The sequence below is a fragment of the Prunus dulcis genome, chromosome 4 (genome assembly GCF_902201215.1).
Source record: "Prunus dulcis chromosome 4, ALMONDv2, whole genome shotgun sequence".
Lineage (NCBI taxonomy): Eukaryota > Viridiplantae > Streptophyta > Magnoliopsida > Rosales > Rosaceae > Prunus > Prunus dulcis.
Genome location: NC_047653.1, coordinates 23,310,031 through 23,328,460, shown reverse-complemented (window position 1 = coordinate 23,328,460; position 18,430 = coordinate 23,310,031). Strand labels below are relative to the sequence as shown.

Genomic DNA, 18,430 nt, shown 5'->3' with positions numbered 1-18,430 from the left:
GGCCAAAACTTGACTAGGCTAATTTTGGTTGAGTTATTTTCCCCTTTTTGCTCACCCATATATTTGGGCCTAAGAAATGGGCTTGGGTCCCGAGGCTCCCAAGCAACCCGGAACCTCCATTTCTCGTCCCATCAATGGGCCTCATGACGACCTGTTACCATCCATACCACAACCCACTCAAGTAAGCCCCGAGCATTTTGAGTGGCTTGGGCCTACTTAGGCTTGTAGCGTGTTTGGGTGTGGAACAACGATTTCATGCTTGGCATGGCATGTCGCTTGTCGTGCTTTAAATGGGCTCGTAGAGCTAGCATGGTGAATTAGCATGTCGCATGAATTTCAATTCGCATGTGGCAAGCTTTCGAGTACCTCTTTTTTATGCCTTTTCTTAATAAAACGGCGTTTCGGGCTGGTAATTTATTTGGGCCCAATCATGAATTTTTTGGGTCTCAACACCTGCAGCATCGTGTTAGTGCCATTGCTAGTTATGTTCTATAACATAACACTCTTGTTCTTTAATTTAACCATTATCATGAACTCAAATATATGGAATCATGATTTTAGATCTTTATAATCGAAGATAATGTCATAAAGAGTTTATAGCAAATTTTGATATATTTTTCTGATTTTTAATTTTTTTTTAAAATGAAGTGTTTAAAGTTTAGAGCGTCGAGTTTAGGGAGTTTGTAATTGCATATTAACATTACAGATTGGGCCTATGCGGAAATTAATTGGTAGTGTTAAAATGCAATTGATTTTAAGAAGCAAATTTGGTGTCCACACGTGGCCTAACAGAAAGAAATATAGAGGGCTAGCAAGCAAGGAGCAGAGGGAAAAGCAAAAAACAAAAATCCCCAAAACCAAAAGCAGTGGAGAGGAGATAAAAATCCGCTTATTCGCTGTTGGCGCTGGCTGGCCCTGGACTGGAGCCGTAAACACTAACCAATATCAAGCGGACTCTCTCTCTCTCTCTCTCTCTCTCTCTCTCTCTCTCTCTCTCTCTCTTTTTGCCTCTCTGCGTACTCAAAAGAGGCATGAATGAACAACCATCTACAAGCTTTTCAGTTCTGAGTTGAACAATTCCAAATCAAGGTTTTTATCCATTTCTTGTTCCTCTGTAATTGCACAGCCCTTTTTTGTTTTTTGGGTTTTTCCGTACAATTACATTTACACATGCAGTATTCATAATCTTTTAAGTTTTCTTATTTATGTTTGATTTTGGGCTTTGGCAGAGTTGAATTAGATCGATAATCAGCTAGTCGTTTACTGCAGAAGGAAGTCAGGAACCATGGCATTAAGCCAAACAGGTGAGTGCAGTATTTAACTTTTTCAAGGGACGCAGAGTTTTATGAAAATGCACATTTTGTTTCTCTATTTTATAGGATAGTTGGTGCATGCTTGCCGCTGAAGAAGATTATTATTATTATTTTGTGTGGGAATTAGTGACTCATTCAAGTACTTGAATTTGATTCCAGAGCTGCTAAATGAAGCAAAGAAGCTCGAGTTACAAGGATTAAAAAAAAACCCCATTACCCCTGTATTTATATCTAAGCTTGATACACTACTTAATGATGCGTATGCCATTCGCCGTCCAAAGCCGATTGATTATCATAATCGAAGAGATTTGATTCGTATTTTGAATGCAATCACAAAAGAATTATACGGTAACTTTTCTTTCTTATCTTTGTTCATGCCACTCTCTTCCCACAAGCTTAAGTTCATTATAGTTATTATTTTTCAATTGTTCAAGTCCCTGGATTGGTCTTCTTCTTGTACTTTTTCCTTTTTATTGTGACCCTAATGCAAATTCGTTGGGATAGATACATTTTCGTTATCTTAACTTTGCGGTACTTATTTACCCTATACCAATTTGTTGGACTGCCACATTAGGATTGAATGGCTGGACAATCCAAAATATCTACACTTTGGTGCCAGATATCTATATATTCACCGACGATAGGCATGCTGATTCTGCAATACCCCAGATTGTTGCACGTTGTCTTTTGTATAGTATATGTAAACTCTGGAAGTGGGTTTGAAATATCATGCTTGATTGCCACCACTTGCTTGCTTTAGCGGCAGCATATCAAAAGTTTTTGTGACACAACTTGCTTTAGTAATTGACATACAACTTGGCTGCCGTTTCACGCTAAATTTGTTAGATTTGAGAGGCTTAAGTGGAAACTTGAAACATTTATTTTCATGCTCTAAGTTGCCCAGCTTTTCACCTATTATCTCCATGTGTCAATTCCAGACACTAAGTTTTCCCCTCATAAAGTGTTGCACTGAAATTGTCCCAACACCAATATAATTTTAGGCTGACAAATCTTAATTGAAAGGTTAAGACAATAGGAGCACATTCTTATTATATGTAAGATTCTGCAAGTATAGAAATTATTACATGTTTACTGTTCTTTTTATTTTATTTTATAAGAGACAGGAATGTATAAAAGAAAGAAAAAGAGAGTCCAAAAAAGATGGGAGAGATTAAGACAAAACCGAATATCAAGAACAGCAAAGAAAAAACAACAAAACCCCAGACCTGATCAAGACAATCAACCCAAGGGGCCATCCTTACAATAATGAGGTATGGAAGGCCAAAGTGAAGGAAAACATCCTATTTTATCCCAAATGAAGTCATGTCCTCTTCTCTCTCATAGTTGTTTATTCTATTTGTTTCCCACCACAGTACCCAAAAAGAGGTCAAGGTAGCACAATTCCACAATAGATTGGAATTAAAAAGCACTCTTACTATTCTTCTTGAGCTGTTTAGTCTCACTGAATAAATTTCCACTCTAATCATCCCGATTTATGCCCCATTATACATGTCAGCCTGCGTTTGTTATTTCCGTTAAGGGGCTTTCTAACTTTTTCTTGGTCCATGTCGTATTCCATCTCAGCTTTATTCTTAATTGTATTCCCTTTCATGTACCTTTGGTTATTCAGCACTATTTACCTTTTTCTTTCAGGAAATTCTGGCAATTCTCCTGTTGTGGAGGGATTTGGCTCTTTTGTAATGGATATGTTCAGTATTGGAAGTGACCTAGACCTATCTGTTAATTTCAGTAACATTGTAGGCACTTTTCCTCGAGATATGAAGATCAAAACCCTACGGAAGTTTGCTAAAAAGTTTTACTCTCTTCAAAGTAATTTTTGAACGTTTAAACATTTCTACTACTTTCTGTCTCATGATTAGACACCTTGAATGTAGAATCACATAAAGTTGTAGTTCTTACACTTTTCCTTTTGGTGCTGTTTCCACTCGAACTACACTCCAGTATTCTTGAATCAACACACACACACAGAGTTTTACCTGGGTCTGCTCTATGCCAGCATCCTACTTATTTTATTTGTGAGTGAGGCCATGCCAGTGGGTGTGTAAGATCTCTTTCTAATTGTTATTAAAACACTGGTAGAGTGTGTGTTTTAACATTAGCCAAATTGGACATGGTTTAGCCGTTGATTAACATCATTACCATTTCAATGGTATGGTAAACACTATGTTCAACTTTTTTAGTTGATCATAATTAGCTCGTCAACCGAATTCCAATTTGGCATTTTTTTTTTTTTTTTTTGGTTTTTGTTTTTTGGTTTTGTTTTTTTTGTTTTTGTTGCAAAGGAGATCCATATATGAGAAACTCAATTAGGAATTGTCCGAATCTTCCACCCTGCAATTTTTTTAGGTGCCTCTTCTAGTATCATCCTAGAAAAAGATCAGCCAAACTGAAAATTGTTTGGCCATTTTGATGTAGGACACGGGTGAATTGTAGATTTAGGTAGTTTAGCAGAAGTGAAAACAATGGAAAACATGAAATAGAACAAATAAAGATAGGTCTGGAATCACTCCAGGGGTTTTGGCTTCACACCAAGGAGTCTCCAATCTCTGGAAAATAAACTTTTCTCAATATCTCAATAACTCAACTTTCATCATGAATTACATAGAAGGGGTATTTATAATAAGATTACCCAGGGTGAAAAGGCAAATTAAACATATTCTAGGAAGCAAATCCTAATCCAAATAAAATAGGAAACTTGGAAATCTGGAAAAACTAGAAATCCTAATGAAATCTGGAAAACTTAGAGAACCTAGAAAACTAACAAATAAATTAGGAAACTAATTAATAATTTCCTCTTCCATCTCTTTCGTTTGTAAACCGTAACAATCTTGACAAAGATGTCCTCATCACATTTGATTGCCACTATGATAATTTCAGTGTTTATTGGAACACTCTACTCGTGTATACATTTGATCACAACCGAGTAACTTAATGGTTTCCAGTTGGTTAGTTTTGCAAGAGATGTTGCTTTAACCAGAAGTTGTAAAATGGAAGTTTAGATGATGAGACCATTTCAACCAAAAAAGATGATGAGACCATTTCAACCAAAAAAGATGATGAGACCACATTGCAGGGTGTGCCACATGTGGCCCTCAATTTAAGTCCTTAACTTAGGTTTTCACCAGCTTTCCTCCTTGTATCACACACACAGACACCCTATTGCATGTATGTGTTTATACTCCATGAGTCATTTTATTTGTGGTGGTGTGATATATCCTATATGAATTTTCAAATGCATTTTATGTTTGAATTACTATAAGTTTGATGTTTTGCAATATCAACAATTGAAAATGATTTCTAAAGCTAAATTGATTAGTAGATGTTTGCCTTTAGTAAATTACATGTCTATATGATTGTTGATAGTGTTGTAAACGTAATGTTTCTAACTTTTCAAGAGTTATTACATATCTTAGTATATATTTTTTTTTCTTCTTTAGAGGGTATTTGAGATGTTTCTGTTTGTGTAAATATTTGGCTGACTGCTACAGTTATATGAACCTTAGGTTAAACACGTTTTGTAATATCAGAAGTGTAAGTGACTTTTGAGTTTTGATGTCTTAAGTATGCTAATTATCACATTCTATTCCCATGTCATTTATGTGTTTTTATGCTGTAGGGGAAGGGCATGTCATTGGTGTGCAAGCAATTATGACTGCTAGGGTGCCAATTATCAAATTTATTGATTGTGGAACTGGGATCGAATGTGATTTATCAGTTGAGAACAGGGATGGCATTCAAAAATCCCAGATCCTCCACCTAGTTTCTGGAATTGATGAAAGGTTTCAGAAACTGAGCTTTCTGGTAATTGAAAATATAAGTACATATCTGATGCCTTGTTAGAAAAGTAGCACATTTCGCCTTGCTGTTAACCTTGCCAAACTAACAACATTTGCATTTATTATTATTTTTTTTATATTTTGCATCTAATATAAATTGACCCAATTTTTATTTTCCCCTTGAAATTCAATTTTACCCTCCCACTAAAATTTTAAACTAGAAACTTCAAATTTAAAAAAGAAAAAAAAGGAAAAACCAACCCCAAATCTGGTACCCCTTCTCCCCTTCCCTTCAACTGCCTGCCTTCTCCGCCTACTCTCTTATCCTATCTTCTCCTCTTTCTCTCTCTCTCTGACCAGTGCCTCTATGGTGGCCAGGGATCTGGAGGTCAACCTAGAGGCAGGTGAGAGAGAGAGAGAGAGAGAGAGAGTGGTTGTGTTGGGGAGGCCACAATGAACCGGGGAGGTGCTCCCGGGGAGTTTGGGTTTTTGTTTTTCTTTTTTTTGTTTTTTTTTTTTTTAATGTCGAATTTCGTTTTTCTTTCTTATTTTGTAATCGTATTGGATGGCAAGAAATTGGATATCAAGGTGTAAGAAGTCCCTGAGTCAATTTTTATTTTTTCTGGGTCTATTAGAACACCTCTTTCTTGTACTTGTTTTCAGAACTTCTTTTAAGGTTTTTGTTTGGGTGCATTTTGCTGCTTTAATAACATTCTTACATTTGCGGCATGACATTTTGATGATATTTCCCGTTTGAATTGCACTATATATATTTCAGGTTGAGGCTAATGTGATTTCACAATTGGACGAGGATAATCTTGCTCTAGAAGGACCTTGAGTTTTCGAGGGAATAAAAGATTATTTTGATATCTGAAAAATGTTATTAAGGATGAAATTTTTAATGCTCATAGGTTTAAACTTTACTAAAAAATATCTGGGAGTGCACAGCCCAAGAAGTTGCTTGAATGTGCTTTAGTGAATGTCAAGTCTAAATACTTAAAACTCTGGAAAAGAAACAAAACCCCCCTTTTCCTTGACAGGAAATAGCTTCTTCTGTCTAAAAGCTCTTCGTATCCCACCTGAACCTACTGTACTCTAGCCCTCGTTCAAATCCATTTCTTCATGCAATTGCCATAGCGTAGGTTGGGGCTCTTCAGGCTTCTTTCCCCGTGTTGTTATGTCTTCCCATCAAAATAATCCAAAGATATGCTGACAAAACACATCAGGGTGGGCAGGGTTTCACTCTAAACAAGTGAACTAGCTTTATCGAACTGAGTTATCTGCTGTGTGATATCTAAAGAGTTATCGCCTTATTAGCCAAAACCCCCAAATAATCAAATAAGTATCCAAGAATATTAACTTCTTGGCCAAACACATGCCATCCGAACATTTAATATGACTTAGATTCCTAGGCTCAGCTCTCAGAATAGCAGGTGGACGAAAAGTTGTAAAGTGAAAGGACAATGAAATCAAATGTGATTGTTGTGAAAATCTCACATTAAAATTTTAAAGCCTTGCAGAGCAATATGTAAAACCTTGAGCCTCTCCACCCATTACAATTGGTTTTGAGTTGGACAATCTAATCTTAACAATGAGCAATGCTCTCAACCTCAAATTTGCACAAAATACGCGCTTGCCTCATCTTTCAAATCTTGTATGTCTTGAAAATGTGTCAGCTTCCTTCTAACATAGAATCATTTAAATAAAAAAAAAAAAAAAAAAAAAAAAACTCTATACAAGTGAAAATCCCAAAACAATGAATTGATATGAAAGTCCTCTATCATTCAAGTTGTGGCAAAGATTACATCCTTGAGAAAAATGATTAGAAAAATCATAAAGGTTCTTGCAATAATTTGTAGTGGGCTTAATGTTGATGAGGGATAGTCTTATCATCTTATTTATTTCTTTATTTTATTTATTTTTCACTGTTTGAGGTGAAAGGAACTCTAGTAATCTTATTATTTTGTCCAGGTTATTAATAATATTTAGCATCTTATAGGCTTGAAACATACCATAACATCTTTTTCTCCCCTTTCAGATGAAAGCCTGGGCAAAAGCACATAATATCAATAGTCCCAAAGATCGAACTCTGAGTTCTTTATGCATAATACAATTGGTTGCTTTTCATCTGCAGGTAAACCAACTTGCCCATATTTCTATGGTAACATGCTCTGTAGTGGTTATTGTCAATTGCTTGTGCTGGGGCTTTCACTGTTGAAAGATTTTATATGTTGACTGGTTATCAAAGACAGAATAATATTGAAAACAAAGGGCCTGAAGTAGTTTTGGAATAAGGTATGAGAGAAAAGGGGTTTGCTCCTGTTTCGGGGTTCTCTTGTGGACTGGCTGTTGACAAGATACATTCACAGAACAAAATACTAAATAATTCTTTTTTGTTGCACCATATACTTATGTGGGACATACTGGTTAGGGTTGCGGAATATGTCCAGAGTGAGCTTTCAGGTTTAATAAACATAAAGGGGCAGAATGGTGTGGAGTGGTGGATCTCAGGTATACGGCCCTAGTAGGCCATGGGAGAGGGGTAATTTGAGGAAAGAGCTTACTGATCTTTATGGGCTTTGTAGTCAAAGGTGGTGGATGGGGGGAGATTTTAATGTAACAAGATTTGTCTCAAAGTATGAAAATGAGGGAAGAGTGACGGAGTATGAAGGATTTTAGTAAGTTTATACAAGAAACCATTTTGTGTGATCCGAATTTGGATAACGCTGCATTTATGTGGGAAGAGATTCTCCTTTAAGATCCCCAAAAATGTTGATACAAGGGCAGCACTCGAAAACCACCCTTCTTATTAACTGCATTATAGGCTTCCAATCCAAACCCTCCAAACTCAGCCTTAAACCATTTTCTTTTGAATAATATTTTTGAAAAGACAATTAGTTTTTCCTCAATCCTTCCATCATCCTTTATTATGGTCCCATCACCCAATCCCAATCTCTCTATCACGTTTCTCTTCTTCCTCCCATTTACCAACTTGTGAAACATCCTTGTATTTCCATCTTCCTCTTTTCCTAACTCCAGTTTTGCCATTTGCCTCCACACAATCTTTTCCATATTAAAATCCCTCTTCATGATCTCTTCCTTGATCTCGCCTCTCACTCTGGCCTTCCTTTGACAATCTCCCTCCTTCATTCAATCCAACATATCTTATTCTTTTATTCTGTCCTCAACTTTCCTGTTTCTTTTTTGTATCTCCAAAAGCTTCCAAATTCCATGCCTTGATTATTTCTTTTAGAAAATTCAATTTTGATGTAGGATACGGGTGAATTTTAGATTTAGGTAGTTTAGCGGAAGCGAAAACAGTGGAAAACATAAAATAGAACAAAAGGGAGAGGTCTGGAATCACTCCAGGGGTTTGGCTTCACACCAAGTAGTCTCCAATCTCTGGAAAATAAACTTTTCTTTATATCTCAACAACTGAACTCTATAATGAATTACATAGACGGGGTATTTATAATAATCTAACCGTAGAGTGAAAAGGAAAATTAAACTTATTCTAGGAAAGAAATCCTATTCCAATTAAAATAGGAAACTTAGAAATCCTACTGAAATTTGGAAAAACTAAAAATCCTAATGAAATCTGGAAAACTTAGAGAACCTAGGAACTAACAAATAAATTAGGAAACTAATTAATAATTCCCTCTTTCATCTCTTTCGTTTGTAAACCCTAATGGGTTTGACAAAGATGTCCTCATCAAATTTGCTCAGAAGTTTGTATGTTGTAACCTTCCCAATCTTGTGTCTACTCACCCTCCGCCATTCCTTAAAGCATTGTCTAGAAATATGATTTTCCTCACTTTCATTTCCTCCTAAGGTGTGGATGTTAGTTTGGATTATTGTTCATGGAAAGGTTAATACGTGTGATATGCTTGAGTGGAGAAGACTTGTTTTTCTTTCCCCTACATGGTGTGTGATTTGCAAAGGAGGGGCTGAGAGTTTGAATCATATGTCTGCATTGTCCAATAGCATTAGCTCTTTGGCTAAGGCTGTTTTGGGAGAAAGCTGTGTGGGGTCCTTCTAGGTGAACGTGTGGCGTTGTTGCATGAGAAGCACAATTTGGAGGGTGGAAAAGAGGCCTGGCGGTAGGGAGGTGTGTAATGTTGGCTATCTTTTGGGTAATTTGAATGGAGGGAAACAAAAGGAATTTTTTAGGGTTTGAGGGGTGAGGAGCTGGACCACTTGTTGCGGAGAGTTTGCTTTTGGGAATCATTATGGGCATAAGTTTCTTCAGAGGTTAGGGTAGTCCTTTTTTAAAAAGTATTGTCTGATTGGAATGGTGCTGTTCTTTAGCTTTATTGTACTGTTATATTGGATGTTCACTATTTATTGTTGTATGTGGTAGTGTTAATGGCATAAGCTGGTTTTTAGATATTTAGTCTCACTGGATATCTTGTCCACCATATTGTAATTATTTTTCCATTTAATGAAATTTTGTTTCCTGTCTAAATAAATTCCTTCACTGTCCTACGTCTCACCCTTTTTCTTGGCACTTTTTATCATATTCAGTATCTAGGGATTCCTTTCTGAAGGGATGATTCATAAGATGTCCATGTATATATCATTTCTAGTTAATGTTTATTTTCTTTAAACTTCCTGCAGACTCGAGATCCGCCAATAATACCTCCATTTTGTACTTTGTTTGAAGGTGATAACTCTGGGGAGCCTCTGTAGAAGCTAGATAATGATAGAACTTGGTAATCAAGTGATTTGGTCCAAATCTTAGACTGATATTTTTTCAAAGAAAGATATTTTAACTTCCACTACTAGAATTTATATGGTCTCGTTTGACATAATCTTTCCGTAATATATGATAACAAAGAGCTGGAATTTTTCTGAAAATCAATTGGGTTTTGCCTACTAATTCATTGCTAAGTAGTTTGTACTTGTAGTAGTCACAACCTCCTTCATTTGGCTGACAAAGTTGGCTGTAAACTCTAAATGACACAGTGATGTGGCAACAAGGATTTGTTCTTCTTTTATAAGAATGAAGAACTGAAAGTAGTGGATTTGAAGGTACAGAACTTACAATGAAATAGTTATCATTTGAAGGTACAGAACAAGTAAAGTAAAAGGAGATATAAGAAGAGAAAAAAGAAGAAAATTTTAGTGGATTAGTAACACAAGATGGCATAAGTAACTTAAAAGCAAAGACTTTAGCATAAAAGTTCATGTCTTTGGTTTTATCAGGGAAAAAAGGGAAGGCAAATGCTTGGTTAAAATTTTGAGTGTTAAATGTTGTCTTAGAATATAAAATAATTGTTGGCCTGCATCTTAACAGCGTAAGTGTGAATCACTACAATTGCAACACCAAATATTAAATTGAATTCCGCAGGTTCAGCTCTAGGAGTAGCAAGAGACCCACATGTTAGGGGTTAGATGTACAATAATTGTTGGCCCACATCTTAACAATTTGAGGTTTTGGGAATAATGGAAAGGTAAATATGATGAAGCCAAACTAAAGCACATGAAGCCAACAACCGTTGTCAAATGAATTCAACACATATCCAAAGGATTCATTAGTAAGTTGATCATGTTTTTATTGTTTTTGGGGACCCGAACATAAAGTAGTTCTTCCCCATTTGCTTGTTTCAACATTCAGTTATGGTATTGCCTTTCTGGTTTCGAAGTTGTTAATTAGAAACAGTGGTAGGCATCACTTCATTTTTTACAGTTTAGTTGCCTTGGCATGTTACAGATGGAACAGATCCTGTAATTGTGGTGAAGAGAGTGAAGAATTATTCGGAGTACGGAAAAGGCAATAAAGAATCCCTGGCAGATCTTTTCATTACCCTGTTAGTCAAGGTAACTGCACTTTTCATCTGTGGATAAGTTGAAATTTAGAAAAATGATGGATATTTTAAAGTGACAATTTGATTGTCAAAGGGAAGATACGATGATCATACAATTAAGCTGATTTGTTCTCTGAACTGAAGTTTATGATATTGCTTGCTGCTCTGCAGGTGGCATCGGTTGAAAATCTTTGGCAGAAAGGTCTATGTGCAAGCCTGTATCAAGGATCTTGGACATCAAAATTATGGGATACTCCATATCTAAGTGTAATTTCCTTTGAAACCAAATCTAAATCTAGGTTATGTTGTTGCACATTGTGTTGAATGTGTATTAACTACATCTTCCAACAGGTTGAGGATTTCACAGACCTGTCTCAAAATGTAGCAAGGGCAGTAGGAAGAGAACAATTTAAAGAGATTTATGGATGTATTCATTCTTCTCTTTGTCACCTTTCATCCTTTTCTGATGGCCATATTCAGGGACACCAGTTAGTTGATCTTTTGTTTGGGTTGGATTCAGTATCTATTGTTCCGAGGCAAATTGATACCGGAAGTAACGATGAAAGTAAAGCTAATCTTCCTGTTCCCCTCAACGGTCACCAGACCAAGAGGATGCGGGTAAGTAAAGGATTGAAAGAAAAACAGCAAGGGGAAGGTTGGAGAGGAGGACAGCAAACTCAAGGTTGGAAACAGCACGGAAACTGGAAGAAGGGAAAGGAAGAGAACAAGCCAATGGCTGGGGTGGAAGAGCACAACTAGTTGGTTTGGGAGGAAATGGTGAAGTAATAGGGAATTGAAATGCTCCCATAGTTTCAGGTCAAATTCCCATGGTTGCTCCCATGGGCAGCACGATAGTTGACGCCTTGTGCAATGTAATTGCCCAGCATACTCCACTAGTTTCTTATCAAACTCCCATGGTAACTTCAAGTTCAGGTAATAATAATGTTCTTTACGGCTCAGCTGACCTCACTGCCATTCCAACCGAAAATACGATTGGTTGCGAAAGTTCTGTCACATATCTCCCACTCCCACCATCTGCTTTTGTTTCCCAACAAAGTTTCCTAGGTTTTGATGGATTGCAGAGAGGCTAGATTCAATCTGTTTTAATGCCTCATCCTGGACCACCTATGAGCAACATGCTCAAAGTAGCAAATCGGTAGACAGGGAATAGGGTTTAGCTGTTCATGTCCTCAGAACCAATTAAGGCATATATGGTATGTCAAATTGGAATCTACTGTTTTAATCAGATTATACTGTATCATATGGAATTGTACTGGTATTGTTTTGTGTACAATTGTATCCTTTGGTGTTGTATCATATTTCTTATTAGAAGCTCGAATGAGTTGTACCATGTGTTTGGTGCAGGACTTGGATTGTACTATTTTAATAAATGAAATTTTACATATTTGTTATTTTCTAAATATGCTTCTTTTTTCTGTAGTATGTTTCGAGTGAAACCACCAAAATGACTTTAAAAAAGAAAGAAATTAAAAACATATAACATCAGTCAGATGTATAATCAAGAAACCTAACCCTTTTACCCAAATTTTTTTTTTTTCAAGAAACCTAACCCAATTCATCACAGTTTCTAAGGCACCAGCGTTTTTTAAATCTCTTGTTTTTCTTGTGGTCTTATGGCAAGATGTATTTTACTTGTGGCTCTACAGAATGTGACATAATTAATGCGACGTGCTTTCACTTGTGCGACTTGGAATTCTCATTCTCATCCTTATAAAAAAGAAAAAGAAAAAAAGACTTCTCATCACACTTGATCTTTGCTACTCTGTGCATGAAAAGTTATTATTTCAATAACACATTTTGCTTTGCACATTATAAAATAATATTTTTAATCTTATATCTGCACCGAGCAAAGTTGTATTTTGGGGACCCACTCACTTCTTTAGAGGTTAACCATTCACTTTAAGTTATAACTTGTATTTTTGGGGCTTAGTATGTATCGTGTATGTACATGGGAGAAATTTTATTTTATTTTATAGGATTATTCATACCACATGATAGTAGACTTGTCCGAATCTGATGCGCAACGGATATGGATTGATAGGTTCAATTCGATAATCCGATTATAAATGAATACATATTTGGATTGAGATATATCTCATCCGAATCCGATCCGTTTACAATTCTACATGATAGTAATGCTGAGTGGTGAAACAATCTAGTTATAAAAGAAAAGGCATGTGTTTATAGGAAATAAAAATTAGTCATTAATATGAATATATGTCATCTTTTAACTTGATTAATATGCTACTTAATACTATCAAACAACCCACGTAAGTTTTTCTCTGCACATGGAGAGGAGGGAGTGGAGTATGAAAATCATTACTACATAATATGTTTACATTATATAAATTTGGTAACTGCTGTTGCATGGGTTGTACAACTAAGTCATGCTGGGTTTGGTGGTGACAAAGGGAAGGGAAGGGTACCTATATGTTTTTTTGTTTTTTGTTTTGGTGGGTTTTTGTGCTCGGAAAGACTACTTTGGGTTCAAATTTATCTCAATATATTAACTCTGTTCTGAATCTAAATACTATGGGCGTAAAATAGAGATGACTAATCCATAAAACGCTATGAATTCATGATCTTTGGATGATATTTGATTTGATGGATGAGAAATGAAACGTTGTATAAAACTCTCTCTCCAATACCAATGTTTGTAGGGAAATTCTTTATCCAATACCAATAGAGGGACGGGCGGGCACACTGCCTTAACCAACTAGCCTAACTTACATTTGCCCAAACAATAAGCATATTATATAAAATGTAGTAAAGGAAAGGATGAAGTGACAGATTGGATTAAAGGTAAGCTTTTCTGCTCAGAAGCCTCACTAAAAAGAATCAAATCATCTGTAAAGCACAAATGGGAGAACATAAAAGGTCTGAGTCTTCTGAGCAGAAATCATTGTTGTTAAAGGAGTCTTATGAATATTTGTAAAGAATAAAATCTGTTGGTGCTCAAAATGGCCTGGCCAATATTGAGTCCAACTTAGTGATTAGATGTGCTGGGTCTACAGCAGGGAAGAGGGCTGAGGCCCTTGGTGAAATGAGTTGGTGAGACCTGTAGGAGATAAAATGGGAGAAGCAGTCGTTAAGCTTCGGACACCGGTGTGGTGCCGGCCGAAGGTTCTCCGATGCCTAAGTCAGTTACGGGTAGTAATTCTGGCAGAGTAATAGTAAAAGTAGGAGAATAGTTCTTGTTTTTACCTGGGGTATTGTTCCCTATTTATAGGGAGGTGAAAGTGGGGGCTTTGCACAAAGTTCCAATGTGGGACTTTGTGCAAGCCGTTGTGGTGGCGACACGTGTCCTGGAGATTAGGTTTGGCAGCTGAGAGCTTCGGCAGGTGTCTGGCACCTCGGAAGTGTGTCTTCCTTCGGCATGGGAGAAGGCGTGGCTGCCTTGGTGCTAGTCGCTTTGATGCTGGGTCTGCTCGGTTCATTATGGTGTAAACAGTAGTCCCCCAAGTTCGCGGTTGAGAAGTAACTTCTGGGTTGGGAACTTGTGAGTTTTTGTAATTGTAACCGAGCATTCCAGCTTCATTGGGAGTCGTAGGGCACTCCCTAGTCCCCAAGTTGGCAAGCTAGGAGTTGCGTCAACACATGGTAGCTGGGTACCTGGGTACTTGGGCACATGGCAGGTAAGATGGGAGCTGGGTCCGTAGGGGAGCGAGGCCTTCGAAGGAGCCGGGTCCTTTGAAAATTTTGGAGAGAAACGAATTCTTCCACAATTTGTCCATGGCCCTTGCCGTTCGGCAAGGGTCTAGCTCCTTTTTTTTTTTTTTTCAATGGCCGGGCCATTTGGAAATTTTGGACTTCCAACAAATCCTCCATGGCCCTTGCCGTTCGGCAAGGGTCTAGCTATTTATTTCTCCCCCTTTTTTTGTGGGGCTTGAGTGCTTTCTTGGATTGGGCCTTCGGCAAGTAAGAAGGGCTTGAGGTGGGCTTCGGCAACTAGGGCTTTGGTGGAGGGGGAGTATAAAAATTGGAGATGAGCCATCATGCCGTTCGGCTAGTTACATTCGGCACCTTGAGGTAGAACAAAATCTTGAAATCCAATCTTGCCGTTCGGCAAGTTCTTGGAGTCCCGGTCTTTGAGTCACGGTTTTGGGCTTGTAGGGATCTTGTTGTCACTGTCTTGGAGTCACGGTTTCGGCAGCTGGGTTGTTCTTCGGCAGGAAGCGCTGTCCGAGGGGCTGTGGAGGTGCAGATCGGCAGGTGCTGCGGAGGGGCAGTCCGAGGGGCTGTGGAGGTGCAGCGCAGATTCGGCAGGCCGTGGGTGATTGGCGAGAGGTCTGCAGGTGGCTGAGCTTCGGCAAGACAGCTAGAGTTCTTGGCGGCTGAGCCTCGGCGGCAGCACGGGATTGAGAACCTTCGGCAAGGCAGCTGGAGGAGCCGGGCGGTGCAGCTGTGCTTCGGCAGGGGCAAGTCTGTGGTGGTCTTTAGGTATTCCTTCGGCAAGAAGAGCTTGGCGGTGCAGCTGTGCTTCGGCAGGGCTTGGTGCTTCGGCAAAGGCATGGCGACGGCTGGGTTGTCGAGGTGTCGAGCGGAGTAGGAGCTGCCGACTGATCTTGCCGTTCGGCAAGAAACTTGGTAGCGGCTAGGCAGGTCTGGTGGTCGAGCAAAGGGGCTGCCGAGATCAAGTTAGAGTTGCCACAGGTCTTACCGTTCGGCAGGGGCCTTGGCGCCGTCGGGCCGTTATGAGCTTGGCTTCGGGCGAAGGGGCTGGGCATTTTTTGGAGCTGGACGAGTGGTCTTCACGAGCTGGGTGTGGAGAGTGTTTTGGGCCGAAAATAGCTGGGCCGAAAAATAGCTGGGTTTGTGCTGTCACTTAGCCTCTCGAGCTAGACCGTCCATACGGCAGGTGAGTCCCCCATTTTGTTGTTCCCGGGCCTTGCCGTTCGGCAAGTCCATTTATAATATGTGGTGAAACTGGTTTGGGTGTCTTGATCAAATCTGGGCTTAGCCTTGTAATAGGATTGGGCTTAGAAGGTAGTCTAGCACACTTGGAATTTTGAGGGCCTCCATTTTGTGTTTGCACGGGCCTTGCCATTCGGCAAGGCCCCTAAATTTCCCTATTAATAAATAATTTTTTTTGTTTGTTTGTGTATTTTGAAAATTGAATTTCAAATGGTGTGTAGGTACAAGGGATTTAGGAGGGAAGTTGAAAGGGTGCTAGGGTTTGCTCGTGAATCAAGGCGTGGTACCCTTAGTTGGCTATTTAATAGGAACTTGGGTGGGGAAGGCATCACACTTGGCTTGAGTTGAGAAAAATTGTGAGAATTGGAAAGAGATGAGGCGATTTCCGGCGAGAAGATTGTGGTGGTGCTTGTGGCTGAGGTGATTTCCGGCGATCCATTCGTGGTACTACGAACAAGGTTAGACCTTATTTCGCTAGAACTTTGAATTGAAATGTCTTGTTTTGCATGAACATGTTGAAGGTTAGGAAGAACACATTGAACATGAGCATGAACATGATGAACGCGTTGAACATATGTATGAACATGTAGAATTCTTGCCTGGCATGAAGATTTGGCAAATTTTTGTTGTTGTGGTTCGATCCTCTCTGCATGTGCATTTAGTTCCTTTTTCTTGTTTTTCCATATTTGTAGATGTCTGAAAGTTCTGATAGGGAAAGTCTTGACCCCCCTGCCTTTGGTGGGATGATACTGAGAGTGAAGAGCCCAGCCAGTATATATGTTCTGAAGAGGAGGGTTCAGAGACAGAGGGTCCGGTAGAAGGCACTATAGAAAGTAGGATGATAGGGCCTGGGGGTGAGAGGGGTCAGCCATCCGAAGACTCTGGGTCAGCTGCATATAGGGAGATGCAGAGAAATTATATAGAGCTAGAGGCTATAGCAAACCGGGTTCTAGCCTTGCCCCAAACGCAAGAGGTGGGTTCGAGCAACCAGGCATCACCATCAGGGTCTGTGGGTATAGCCGTGGCTTCGGTTTCAGAGGGGTTAGACATTCGGGTCGGTGTCCGTTGCCGAGGCGGAATACGCTTACAGAAGCGAAATTGGCCCAGCTGCGGAAAGATTTTTGTGTGCCAGCCTATGTGGGCTTGAGATTACCCACTGAGGCTGATGTAGTCAGATATCCCTCGGATGGCTCCGTGATGATTTTCACAGATATGTATCGGCACGGCTTCAGACTACCGTTTCATCCGTGGGTGCAGATGATGTTGGCCAAGTTGGGGTATGCACCGGGGCAGTATAATCCCAACTTTTGGCTTCTTCTTCACGGGGTGTATATTGCTTGGTGGTTGGCTGGGTTAGGGGAGCCAACGTTTGAGCAGTTCATGTACCTGTACTCCATTTCAAGCAGCAGGGGAATTTTGGCTGGGTACAGGCCAATTGCCGAAAGGCTAAGGAGAGGGGCTATTTTATTGGACACAAGCCCACAACGCAAAAGTCCTGGAGGAACAGGTGGTGCATGGCCTATGGGGACTGGGAGTGTCCTCCGGGGAAGAGCGTTGTCCAGCACATTCCTACCCACTTCCAGTCTATAGGTCCTTGGCCCCATCCCTTAAGATTGTCTAATGCTTGATTGTATTGTCTTGGCTCCTATTGTTGGTTCTGTACTTTGTTTGTGCAAGTGTAAATGGCTAAGTAGTTTCTAACTCTTGATGCAGGTTCAGTGAAGTGGGGCCCTATCTCCAAGGAGCAAGAAGACGAGGTTGAGTGGGTGAGGGCGCAGCTATCAGAGACTGAGCGTGAGTGCGGGAACTTAGTCACGCAGAAGAATTTGTTTGAGTCCGGACTGCTGCAAGGAAGTAAGTACCTGGGTTGTCTTTTTGGTTGTGTGCTGAACCTTTGTGAGTTTGACTAATATAATTGTTTTGTTTGTTTTGACAGTGGCTGGCATCATAAGGGGGAGCACGAAAGTGGCCGTAGATATTGATGAGGCCGAGATGCAGAAGCGGCTGAGGGAGTCTCGGGCCAAGAAGGCGGAGAAGAGTGCTGGAAAACGACCCAGAGATGATGATGAGGGTCGGGTTGCGGACGTGCTGGGCAAGAGGAAAGCCTTATAAGAGGCACACCAGCATGTGATGGGGTCGGGGCCGAGACTTCCGCCCTTTGATCTGCAGGCACCGCCGAAGCTACCCTTCGGCATGGAGGACGTGTTCGCTGAAGGGGTAGAGAAGGTTGACTTCGGCAAGCTTCGCCAGCAGAAGAAGGAGGTCAACCTGGCTATGCACCGGCAGGAGGTGCCCTTAGTGAACGTCTTCCTGGAAGGCGTGAAGAGCGACCCTGAGGCTCTGGCGAGGACTCCAGCTTCTTCCTTCATTGACCGGGCCCAAAAGACGATCCTCACCTCTGCCTATGTAAGTGTTTAGGCCCTTGTTGTTTGTATTTGTGTTGGATTATTCTTGTATGGATTGACTAACATGGTTTTGTTTTGCAGGCCTTTGGCGAGATGTACGTCAGCATGGCCAAGGCTGACAAGGAGATCCAGAGGCTGAAGAGGCGACATGAACTGGCCAAGAGCAAAGTGGC

The 18,430-nt window shown here is 39.8% G+C and overlaps 1 protein-coding gene across 5 annotated transcripts; it reads left to right on the top strand.

Moving 5' to 3' along the window:
• Nucleotides 1–812: 812 nt before the first annotated feature.
• Nucleotides 813–12,268, top strand: LOC117624555 (protein HESO1-like). Of its 5 annotated transcripts, none has more exons than XM_034355868.1 (10): nt 813–1,089; nt 1,230–1,304; nt 1,473–1,661; nt 2,967–3,143; nt 4,951–5,135; nt 7,149–7,244; nt 9,728–9,773; nt 10,824–10,930; nt 11,089–11,184; nt 11,269–12,268. In XM_034355868.1, the coding sequence occupies exons 2-10, from the start codon at nt 1,286–1,288 to the stop codon at nt 11,674–11,676; spliced, it is 1,323 nt and encodes a 440-aa protein (XP_034211759.1). In that variant the 5' UTR covers nt 813–1,089; nt 1,230–1,285; the 3' UTR covers nt 11,677–12,268. The 5 variants fall into 5 exon arrangements, with proteins under 5 accessions (XP_034211759.1, XP_034211760.1, XP_034211761.1 ...); XM_034355869.1 differs by having other exon boundaries at nt 813–1,114; XM_034355870.1 differs by lacking the exon at nt 2,967–3,143.
• The last annotated feature ends 6,162 nt before the right edge of the window (nt 12,269–18,430 follow it).